General features: G+C 37.3%; 1 protein-coding gene across 4 annotated transcripts in view; it reads left to right on the top strand.

The window, feature by feature from the left end:
- The window catches only part of KCNN2 (potassium calcium-activated channel subfamily N member 2), a 137,944-nt gene extending 129,144 nt beyond the window's left edge, over positions 1–8,800 (top strand). For all 4 annotated transcript variants that reach the window (XM_008066782.1, XM_021716965.1, XM_021716963.1 and 1 more), the window contains 2 exons: positions 5,605–5,674; positions 8,193–8,800. In XM_008066782.1, coding sequence (XP_008064973.1) covers positions 5,605–5,674; positions 8,193–8,480 — 358 coding nt within the window. In that variant the 3' untranslated portion in view covers positions 8,481–8,800. The remainder of the gene's footprint in view (positions 1–5,604; positions 5,675–8,192) is intronic.
- The last annotated feature ends 4,052 nt before the right edge of the window (positions 8,801–12,852 follow it).

Genomic DNA, 12,852 nt, shown 5'->3' with positions numbered 1-12,852 from the left:
CTCTTCATTATTCTGATTTTATCCAGACCACCATTATTCAACTTGTTTAAGTCCTTCATACCATTTCATTGTTATATTATATAATTAGCATAGACTTTTAAAGTAAAATCTATACCTAGTAAGATGCAATGATAATTTGAAAGTGCAGGGTTTTTCTCTCCCAGGTTGGCAGCATTCCTACTGTAAGTATTATTCATGTGGGTATCAATTGTGATGCTATACAGACTTGCTCTAAACTTAGTGCCATTTCTGTATGGAGAAGAGCAGATAAGGTCACATTTGTGGCTCACAAAAGTGGCTTTCCTCATGAGACCTATCAGAGTAATAATAAAAAGGTGGGTAAATACTAGGTCCTTTGGCTATCCAGTGAGATCTGTCTTCTCAGAGCCAACTAGCAAGAAAGAGCAGAGGCTGAAATTTTAATTTGCATATCTAGGTAATTCATATGCATTTACCACTAACATTCTGTGGGAAATTACTAAACATTCAAATACCCTTTCACCTGTCTGTCCAACTGCCCTGCTTACACAGAAATCACTGAAAATATGGAAATTAAAACACAAGAACCCTGAGATTTACAGTAGAGGGAGGAGACTCTGCACCTGAGGTAGAGTAGCTGGCCCTCATAGCTGCTCTCAGCTACTTGCTCTTTTCCAGGCTGCTGTCAACACATTTTCCTAAGTGGGTGATAATACTTCCCCTTTAGCTGTGTGACTTGACTGGACACCTCTGTGCTTTTTCCCCCATTGTAGGGAAAAGACAAGGCTAGAATTTTAAGATAATTCTCTTAAAGTCAGGAGGAACATTCTATTCCACCTTGCTCACGGAAAGGCACTCACTCACAGTTAACCTTATAACCTGGAACCACCACCTGTAGGCACTTGCCTAAGCATCTTGGTTCCTCGAAGTTTAGACCTGAGAGAATAAGACCTCCCCCACACCCTACCACCACCCCCACCCTGTCCCTCCCCAGCAGAGATGCTGAGCTCTGGCCTCTGTGTTCTTCGGCCTGTCTTTCTGTCAAACAGGAAGACAGGAAGTGAGTCCCTCTTTCCCAAGGGACTCGCCTGGCACAACTCTCTTATTAGAGTGGTCTCCCCACACTAAAATCATACAGCATAGAAACCCCAACATTCATACAGAAAGTTCACAGGCTAGCGTACGGATAAATCTTTTTTGTACTTTTAATATTTTCATACTGACCTATATCATTTGAGTGTATTTAAAAAAACACCTTAGTGAGTATGGGAAGATATATGTGTCCAAAGATGGAAGGGAGTGAGATGACGTGGCAGTGAGCAAGTGTGGTCAGTTTATGTCACGTAGCCACACATTCCATTTCCTCCAGGATTGTTCTCGGGTTCCATTTTGTCAGTATAACCTAATAAATGTATACTTACATGTGATTTGCCTTGGATACATTTTCATATAACAAAAAATCAAAAAATTTCTCTGAGAGTATCTTGCTATGTGGTTCTATAGCCATGTGCAATGGGAGTATATATTATATCTTGTAATAGGACTCTAAAATTCTGAATATGTTCATGCTAAAGAACCTGAGGGAAAACTTAGGAGTGTTTACTATACATTTATTTCAACTCTGTTGTAGGCTTGAAAAATTTCGTACTAAAATGTTAGGAAGAAAATCTTTGGGAAAACTAAATTTAAAAACTGTCCCCAAGCAAGTAGCAAAGGCACCCATCCTACAAGGCGTTTTGACCCGATTAAGCGTGGGCACTAGGGAGTTACCGTGTGTGGGTTCCCTTAGCATGTCATGTTTGGATAGGGTGATGGAGGAAGCCACCTGTGATCCTTATGCTTCTGTCAGACATTTCTCATTGTTTCTTCTGTAGCAGTGTGTACCTCTAAAGTTAATCATCTTCCAGCAACTCCGCAATGTTCTGAATTGTTTTATAAGTTAGTCTTGGTGCTATTGGGTTTTCTTTGAGGTGGGAGGGACTTGTAAACTGAGTATGTTTGTTCATATGGGCTGGGTTTTGCTAGACCATTCTAATCATGCATCATTACTCTCATTTTAACATAGTGTCGGAAGTTGGGGAGTGAAGTTATGAGGAAAGCACACAGGGCTCGATTCCTCAGAGCAAGGCCTTCATTGCCCATTGTGCAGATCCAGTGAGACTCTCAGCCTTCTCTGTCAGCTTGGGTGCAATCGGACCTTACCATCTGAAGAAAAATTTTTAAATTCATTTCATAGCGTGTTCCTGGCCTCTCCGACTCTCTGATTTGTCCTGAGAGCTTTCTCAACAGTTCCCTTCCCTTCAGCTAGCCCCTACTGTCTCAACTCTTTCTCTTTTCCATACTTCATAGCCTCTCTACCTGGTACGTGACCTCTCTAATCTCTGATGGATGCTGAACTCTCCAGGCTTGTGCCCTCTTTTCAGTAATGTATCTGTCTTTTTAGATTGTCACTGGGTGCCAGCAGTATTCTCTTTCTCTAACTTTTAACCCTTTTTCTGATAGCAGCTTTAACTTTAAAATTTGTCATTTCTTTATCTCAACTATGGACCCACCAATCAACAGAAACTTGTCTCAGAGCCAAGAAATCCAATATATATAATGTATATATCAAAGAGCGTTGGACTATCTGTCTTTCCGAAAGCCAGGCTCCTGAATAGCCCCAATTTGGAAAAGATGAACTCCTTCCTTTCCAAAATTATAATGCCATTGCTTCCAATATTTTCCTTTTAACCATATCACATTCATACTAGGCAACCATGTTTCCTGTTGTTTACTTGAACATCAAGTATCAAGAGGCCAAAATGACCTATGCATGTTCTTCCTTCTGAACTCTAATTCAGGAGGAAGCTAAGTGCTTTCAGGTGGGAGAAGTATAGTAGCAATGAAGAAGGATGGTAATATAATTGAATAGTGTTTTTCTTTGATCAATATCTCAAAATCCTGAAGAACTATAACAAGATCTTCCAGCTAACGAATCGAGCCCCCTGTGCACAACTGAACACCACATTGTGTTATTTTGTTCCAGAATATTTTACAGTTTCTTTTCTTTTTGTTTTGTCTTTTTATTTCAACAAAATGAAAATAGAGCTCGGAAGTAAGTTGTGTGAGCCGCTCCTTTCAACATTTGCAGAATTTTCTACTGGCTGCATGCACCCAGCGGATCCTTTATTTGTGAATTTTAGTAGTCTGATTGCTGCTATGGAAATGTGATCCAAAATCATGATATTTTCCTGTGATAAGTGAAGTTCACAAGGAAGAAATCAACATATGTTTCTTATTCTTCTTTTCTGGGGGGGAAAAGTGTGACACACATCTGCATGTTACCTTTTATTCTGGCAGCTGCAGTTTGAGCAGGCTTTTTCTGTCAGCTCTCCTACATTACAGGCAGCATAAGAAACTAACAACAAGACAAGATGATTTACGTTCAGGAAGCTGAAGGAATTCCAATCAAACAGGGCTACTCTATGTCAGCTTTCCAGATTAGTATAAAATTAAATGGGCAAAATTCTACTGTCAGACATGGTATAGTCATCCAGGAGAAGGGAATTAGGCTCTATTGTTGATATGATGAAGTACTCACTTTTAGCTCAGGAATCACCACTGGTTTCTCCAACCTGACTTGCAGAATTCAGGACTTCCTCTGTACTCACTAGTTGCTAGAGCCATCTGGTCCGGATCCCAAACTTCAGACATTTCTGTACCACTTATACTATTACCTAGTTAAATTTGAAATTTTAAATTAAAAAAAAAAAAAAAAGCAGGTGCTGGGAGCTAGGAAATTAAAAGTAGGACCAGCCTGAGACATTTTTCTTGCAATGAAGAATTGGAAGAGAACTAACAAGAATACTAGTTTTTCCATCTGTGTTAGTATTGTGTAATGTCTTGCTTGAGAATCACTTAAAGTCATCTAGAACACCTTTGTTGGTATACATCCAGCACTTTAGAAGCGCTGTCCTAATTGAACATACTTCATTTCATACCTGAGGAAACTGGAGGTCAAATTAGAGCTTGTGAGCATGGAACCCACGCCTGACATTGCTACTTTCTCTAGTACACTTCTGTGTGATGACCCTCAGATACTTCAGGGTTTTTTGTTTGTTTATACTTGTTATTAAAAGGCACATATCAAGAATTGTAACCCTTGTAAGTGCTGAGAGAAATCTTTCTCAACAATACATTGGATTTAAATACATGCTTATAAATTTCTTTTAGACTAGACCATATTCCATCTCAATAATACCATAAAAAGGAGTCATTTAACTTAGTTCCAAGCATTCTAATAAACACATAGCTGCAATGACAAGATATAACCTTAAACTGTTTTAGATTGCTAAAGATCGTGTTGTAGGTAGGTGTCAGCTAAACTTACTGGCAGAAGGCGCTCCATCTTCACTGTAGAGCACATTTGGTAACATATTGGATATCCTAGTTTCAGAGCAAAATCACTCAGCATTATGAACATGTGCTACAAAAATCTCCCTGGCAGTAAAATCTTGCCCTGTGAGTTTTTATTCCTTCTATATAATTTCCTTTTATTTAAACTGAAAAATAATGGTGAGTACTCTCTACAGCATTACAACTATACTTTGTAAAAATAACTCATAATCAAAGTAAAATAGGATTAGCTTGGATTTAAAAAAAAAATTTTCATTAAGTGGATCAAAGGAACCTACTTCTTTTTTGGAGCAAGTCTTTAAATTGTTAGCTTAAATAACTTATAAACCACTTTTCTTCTATTGGAAAATCTTAATTTCTTGGTACATAGTAAGCACTGAATAAATATTTGTTGAAATAACACAGTAAATAAGTTGAGGGATAGTAAGAGTTCTCATGTATTAAGAGTTTTTTTTTTAAAGTGGCCTTTTAACTTAACCCAGGTACATACAAGGATATTTAAAAGTAGTTAAAAGTAGCCTTGCAAGTAGAACTTGCATCCACCAGATACTTTAATTATCCTCTGACTTTTATCTACACTGAAAATTAGGGGAATTTTCCCAAAGAAATGGTCTGGACTTCCTTCAAATTTAATGGCAGTTTAAGATAAAAGTCAAATGAAATACCATGAAGAATAAGAGAATTATGTGTTTTAAGTTATCTTGCTGCTGGTTGAATAAAAGTTTTTATTTTTGTTAATAAGAATCTCACTTATCACTGTGTTTTCATCAGGTTCAAATACCTAACCCAATCCATTTCAGACTAAACAGGGCTAATACCTGTATCTAGTCACGTAGGCATAGGAAGGTGCTCATTGCTCCAACATTGGTGAAATTCCAGTTGCTTTGCATATTTCTTCCTATGTCTATTTGTCATGATACTGGGCTTGAAGGAATGTTTTGGCTTTTACTCATATGGTTAAATCCTTATGAGCCTTTCTGAATTCAAGTTTACCTGATAAATAGTTGTCCTAAGGACATCTCATCTCTTGCTCTCTCTCCTTTCTTTTTTGCGGTGTTGGGGAAGCATGCTTCTCATTGTACCAGATACATAACCAATTTGGACTTACCCCAAATATTCAAGGCATTATCCATGCAGTTATTTGCTCTTGTCAATTTTGTGCATGCTCTTTGGAAGGCAGGTAGCCATAGAAAGAAGGGAAGCTTTCTGACTTCAGATTCTGTCTTTTAGATTAAGAAGTGTAAAAATGGAACAGAGGAAACTGAATGACCAAGCAAATACCTTGGTGGACCTGGCAAAGGTAAGCCTCAGGTGCTCTGCCCTTGGGGTTGCATTTGTTGAAATCAACCACTGCATAGTCACTAATAAGTACTGCTTCTGGAGAGGCCCACCCTATATCTAACAAATTAAGCCAACAAACCACCCTAAAATGAGGTCCAACTTAAGAGAATGTTTCTAAAACTCTTATTTGATATGCTTTTTCCTTTCATATGTATCATTCAACCCCCATTTTAGAAGCCTTCCTGAAAACTGTGACAGTTTAAGTACCATAAAAAACCTAAGTGGAATATGAGCCAATACTTTTGGGATTCTTGTTGGTATATATGTCTCTTCAAAATGAGAGCAGGACTGCACCTGAGGTGTGACTATGAGATTCAGGGATAAATAAGACTCATCAATTTTAAAAAATTATGCATTTTAAGCAAACTCAGAAGAACGTAAAGTTGAAGTAAAAATAAAAGATGCCAGAAATTACATCCTAAAATGCAAGATGTCTTTCCCAAGAAAGAAATCACATTTTTATGGGGGTTTTTTACCGTTTTATTATTTTAAAATTATACCACTTTTTAAAAAGTACATTAATGTTTCCAAATTTTTCTATCACTTTTATAAGATTTATAAATCTTATAAATTTAGTTGATTGATTTTTGGTTGTTCCTCCCCAAGTAAAATCCACTCTCAAACTATAAATACTATATTTGTCAACAATCAAAACATTGCATTTTCCTGAGTGAATTCTAAAGGAGGCATTTAGAACAGCATTTATGAAAGTGTTCAGCCTTTTAACAAAATGCTTTGAAAGAGGCAACTCTCATGGGAATCTATACAGACTGTTTCATATTTGATAAATCATCTTAGTCTTTACAAAAGCCTCAAGTATAGTTTAGAAAAATTACACATATTTTGCCTAGTCTTATCTAATTGTATTAATTTAAAAGCCTCAAGTATAGTTTAGAAAAATTACACATATTTTGCCTAGTCTTATCTAATTGTATTAATTTTAATGTATATCAGTGACAAATACTACATTAATATGTTGAAGATGATAAATGAAGTATTCAATGATATCCTAGGAGAGCATATAGCATGCATATAAAAAACTGGGCGGCTCGCATATAAAAAACTGGGCAGCTCACATATAAAAGGTAGGAAGGCATGCCAATTAACCGTTACAAATGTGTCTCTCACTTAGACACATCATAAGCAAAGATGGGGTAGGCTCTTTGCATCACTCCTAGGAATAATGATTTTAAAAACTGGGTATTTATGAACAAAAGAAAAAACCACTTTGAAATATAATGCAAGTATGTAATTTTACTTCAAGACTACAACTGTGAGGCTGTTTCTTTCCACTTATTTCTTTGGTGCCTTGCTTATTCTAATCGATCACAGGACAGTACATGCCATGAGGGTTCAATAATTTTTGAATGAATGGATACTATTCACATATTTTCAAGACTATGCAGTTTAAAGTTAATGCACTTTGTCTCTGTGGCCAAACTGAAACAAGGTGTGCCTGCATTCTGAATAACCCCCTTATTTAATCAGTTTACCTTCAAGAGGTTGTTAAGCAAAAGAAGAGCACATATGATGAAGGGAATTGAGGTAGAAGGAGGGAAGGCTCAAAGGGGTCTCAGACTTGGGAAAGGCTATGCTAAGCTCAGGTTAACATCCCTATCCTCCCCTTTTGACCGCTCTTCTCTCTGTCTTACATAAATCTCAGCTGATCAGCCCTTGGGACCTCTCTCCTTGTTTTTTGGCTACTTCAGGCATCAGAGTTATAGATACCCTGTGATCAAGATAATCAATTTCAAGGTTCACTTTTGTGTTTCAACCACTTAGCTCTGATTAAGCCACAGCCAACAAGGTGGATTGGTAACTTTAGTCTCTCCTTTAGTTTTTATTTTCTTAATGATTATCTATAAAAATGCCATTTGACCTAATGGAGAGAGGCCTATAACTTTGAACTTAGGACAATGAAATATATTTAGGAATTAATTGCTTTAAATTAAGAAATCACTTGATCAAACCAGTTAATCCTAAATCTCATTAATATTCTACCCTCAAAATTTCGGCTACATCCTAATACTGTCTGAACTTTTATTGTTCTTTAAATCTGCTTGCTCTTCAAAAATTACCCTTGCTATAATTAATATTGCATGTTGCAAAATGAACTTAATTTGCTAACTTTTGTAACAGCCTTTAAAATACATATATAAATATTGAATGGTAACATTTTGTTTGTCCTTACACCACCTAAAATCATTGGTCACACCACCAGTAGTACCTGCACCATGTTATTTGCAAGTGAACCGAATTAATGCCTAAGATCTTATTATTTCCAAATCCTGGCATTGAACAAATACACTGAATTCGTATGCAAGGTAAGCTGTTCAGTTAGTTGATACCCCTGTTATGTTGAATGTTACCAGCAGGAGACCAGCCCTAAAGCTCTGGGAGTTGATAGTTTTCTTCCAGGGCAAATGTAATTAAACCTTAGTTCTCCATTTTACATTCTTCTCAATCCTGTTTTCCAGACCCAGAATATCATGTATGACATGATTTCCGACTTAAATGAAAGGAGTGAAGACTTTGAGAAGAGGATTGTTACCCTGGAAACAAAATTAGAGACTTTGATTGGTAGTATCCATGCCCTCCCTGGGCTCATAAGCCAGACCATCAGACAACAGCAAAGAGATTTCATTGAGGCTCAGATGGAGAACTATGACAAGCATGTCATCTACAATGCTGAGCGGTCCCGGTCCTCGTCCAGGAGGCGGCGGTCCTCCTCCACAGCGCCACCAACTTCATCAGAGAGTAGCTAGAAGAGAATAAGTTAACCACAAAATAAGACTTTTTGCCATCATATGGTCAATATTTTAGCTTTTATTGTAAAGCCCCTATGGTTCTAATCAGCGTTATCCGGGTTCTGATGTCAGAATCCTGGGAACCTGAACACTAAGTTTTAGGCCAAAATGAGTGAAAACTCTTTTTTTTTCTTTCAGATGCACAGGGAATGCACCTATTATTGCTATATAGATTGTTCCTCCTGTAATTTCACTAACTTTTTATTCATGCACTTCAAACAAACTTTACTACTACATTATATGATATATAATAAAAAAAAGGTTAATTTCTGCACATACTCGTTTGGTCACTTGACATTTCTAAAGCTTTACTCCTCACATTAGTTTCAAGGTAAAATGACTGATTATCGTCTAATGCATGCTGATAATTTTGATATCTAAAAGTGTTGCTGCTGGGAAAAAAAAGACTTTCGATTCTTCATACCCTACTCCCTAGGAGTTTCCCTCACTATGAATTATTTGTGTCACAGTAATTTGACTCACCATAGCTTTACTATTCTTTTGAGTTTACAGTGCCTTATTTTTAAATACAGTTTGTTTTCAAAACATGGGAAGTCATGTTGTTATATCAGAACATATAAAACCAAAAAGCAGGAACACTCTCAAGAATTATTTTATTTGCAGTTTGCCAGCAAATTTACATGAGGAAGTCATTAGGGTACAACCCTGTCTGTGAACTGATACTGCAGAATCTTAGTTCTAAACCAATGATGTCACATCTTACCATGTATTCATTTATTATGAAGGTCCCAGGATTAACTCTAAATATTTGAGGTCTATATTCATAGATACTTTTTTATATGTTCACTATGCTGTTGTATGCAAACATGTATCTATGAATATAGACATGTTTGCATACAACAGCATAGTAAACATACACGAGCATAACTCCTAACACATCCCCTAGTGAATGGTATCCTCTTGGTCTGTATGTATATGGTACAAGTAAATCGCTTCTAGTAAATTTCAAATGTTTTAGCACACTTGTTTTCACAGACGCTTAAGGTCTGTTTGAGAGGGAAATGTGTAGTGATTGCTACAAACCCATCTCTCTCCAAATTTTCTCTAAGAATCCACTGGGTTTAGAAGAACCACATGTGAGGCGACAGGCACATGGAATTCCCTCACATGGTGCTATTCTCCAGAGCCTACAGGAATAGCTGAGTGTGGTGGTAGGAGTAATGCATCATAAAAGTAAGGCTTCATTTGCCCAGCTCTTAAAGCGACCTTCCTGCATCAGCCTAAACCTTAAAAGCATCCTTCATTTTCAGAAAAACCTGTTTTAGAAGCTTTTGCCCTCTTCTCCTTCATTTTATACCTTATGCGTTGGTTTCTACCTTATAATATTGCAAGTTGCTGGTATATTAAGTATTGTCTTCTTTAGCACAAACTAAAGTGATATATTTGACCCACTTTTATTGGATAAAGTATAGTTTATTGGATAAAGTAACTTTCATAACTATTCTCCATAATTGATTCAGAAATCAAATATTTCTTTTCAAGACCAAGGACATAAAAGTATGATTGCTTTAGATTGCACAAGAACCACTTACCATTGACTGTCTATCCAAAGTGTCTGAAACTGAAGCTCATTCACATAGCTCATATAAGTCTGTATTGGATGAGGACAAGGTCTGGAAAGTCTTTTGATAGTAAGTTAAAAGAAAAAGGAACACTGCTTATGTTAAATGAGCATCAAAATCCTGCTTCATTGGGATTTCTACTTCATGAATAAAATTAAAATTTCCTTTATTTTAGGTAACATACAATGTATATCATGGATTTAGTATCAACACTGGATGTTAGAAGGAGAGATTTTGAAAAAATGATTACTTTGTTCTTTTTATATATGTGTGTATATATATGTATATTTTATTTTAAAAATATAGGATACAAGTCAGGATTAGGTATGCAAGGGGACATCATACAGGTAAAGTTTGGGCCTCCCTTTGGTTCCCACTTCACCTGGTTTGAGATCAGGTACCCTTATTGATGTTATGTGCCCCCCCCCCCCACAAACCCTGGCACTATCCCGCCACTGCCAATCCCTTTCTTATGGTATTACGGTGAATGTTCAGGGTCCGCTTATGAGTGAGAACATGTGGTACTATGTTCATTGCTTCTGTGATAGATCACTGAGTATGATAGTGTCTAAATCCATCCAAGTTGCTGCGAAGTCCATATGTTTGTCCTTCTTTATGGCTACATAATATTCCATTGGGTATACCACATTTTTTAAATCCAGTCCAGTTTCAATGGGCAGCATGATTGGTTTCATGCTTTTGCTATTGTAAATAGTGTTGCAATAAACACGCATGTGCGGGTATCTTTTTGGTAGAATAATTTGAGTTCCTCCAGGTATACTCCCAATAGAGGGATTGCTGGGTCATACAGAAGGTCAATTTCTTGTTCTTTTAGAAATCATCCCACTGTTTTCCATAGAGGCTGAACTTGCATTCCCACCAGCAGTGTAGAATGTTCCCTTTTCTCCACATCTTTGCCAGCATATGTTGCTGTTTGTTTTATTAATCATGGCCATTCTTACTGGGGTTAGGTGGTATCATGATGTGGTTTTGATTTGCATTTCTCTGACGATTAATGAGGCTGAGCACCTTTTCATGTGTCTGTTGGCTGCCCATATATCTTCTTTTGAGAAGTGTTTACTCATGTATTTTGCCCACTTTTTAATGGGGCTGGTTTTTTTTCCTTTTGGCATGTTTAAGTTCCTTGTAGATCCTGGATATAGGCCTTTGTCAGATATATAGTCGGCAAATATTTTTTCCCATCCTGTAAGCTATCTCCCTGCTCTCTTTTGCTTTTGCTTTGCACATGTCTATCTTATCTCTTATGACATAGACATCTGGGGTTTTGATCAGGAATTGGTTGCCTACTCCAATTTCTGCAAGGGTGTCTCCTGCATCTTCTAAGAGTCTTATAGTTTGAGGTTTTATGTTTAGGTCTTTCATTTAGAGTTGATTTTTGTGTATGGTAATAGATAGGCTTCAATCTTCTGCATGTGGTCAACCAGTTTTCCCAGCACCATTTACTGAATAGATTACTTTGTTCTTACAAATCATGTAGTTAATTCTTTTTAAAAATTTTATTTGAGTCTTTCCACCTCAGTCTTCCAAGTAGCTGGAACTACAGGCATGCACCACCACACCTGACTTTTTTTTTTTTAATTGTAGAGATGAGGTCTTGCCATGTTGTCCAGGCTGGCCCTGACCCTTTGACTCAGGGAATCCTTCACCAACCACATCCCAAACTGCTGGTATTACAGGCATGAGCCACCACAACCAGCCTTACATAGTTAATTCTTGTATATTCAACTTCTGTTATTACTAAAAGGCAAAGCAGCAGATTGATTAAGTTTAGTTATCATCCTACTGACCAATGAGCACTATCATCCAAGAACACTAGAGGACTAGGAAAGAATAGCATACTGTTTCTCTTGTTGAAGAAGACAGAAGAGAAAGTTTTAATTTAGATTTTATTACCTTGTGTTTATTCTCTCCTTATTTATAGCTCATCTAGGATAAGCTATTCTGTTGCCCTTCAGATTTAATCTTTAATTTCTTGTTTCCCTATGCAATATATGAAGACTGGTAAAGGTATCTCTTGTGTCTGGATTTTTTTTATATGCCAAATAACCACAATTTGAAAGAGAAGGAGGAACCCATTACATAGCTATCCTGGTCAATGATTTGTTGAATAAACTCCACTTTAGGCAGTGACTGAGTATTCTCCGAAGTGGCTTGGAACATTAAGCAGAATCCTCTGAGGGCTGCTTAGATGACTGCTCTTTTGTAGCGATACATGCTTTTCTCTTATTTGCACTTTGTTTTCAATTTTTTTTAAAGTATTTTATTATAGAGATGTGGGGTACAATTAAAGATTAAAACACAAGTAGGGTGCATGCAGGGGAAGTTTGGGCCTCCAACTGTCCCTTGCTTCCCCTGGCTTGGGACCCAGCTACCCTTTGTGTTATGTGCCTTCTGCCTCCTCCCCCGCCCCCCCGGCAGTGCCTAGGGACTGCCGATCCCTCCCTTGTGCTAATGTGATTAATGTTTAGATCCCACTTATGAGGGAGAACATGCAGTATTCAGTGATTTCTGTGATAGATCACTAAGTATGATGGTCTCCAACTCCATGCAATTTGCTACAAAGACCATGATTTTGCTTCTCTTTATGGTTAGGTAATACTCCATGTATATATGTACTCATATATTCTTTGTTTTTGTTTTTTTTTTGAGTTGGAGTCTCACTCTGTCACCCAGACTGGAGTGCAGTGGCCGCTCCCGGCCACCGCAGCCTCGACCTGCTGGGCTCC

The sequence above is a fragment of the Carlito syrichta genome, unplaced genomic scaffold, assembly GCF_000164805.1.
Source record: "Carlito syrichta isolate Samal-C Ts95f unplaced genomic scaffold, Tarsius_syrichta-2.0.1 Scaffold309104, whole genome shotgun sequence".
Lineage (NCBI taxonomy): Eukaryota > Metazoa > Chordata > Mammalia > Primates > Tarsiidae > Carlito > Carlito syrichta.
The sequence above is the reverse complement of the archived record's forward strand: the minus strand, read 5'-3'. Positions and strand labels throughout refer to the sequence as shown.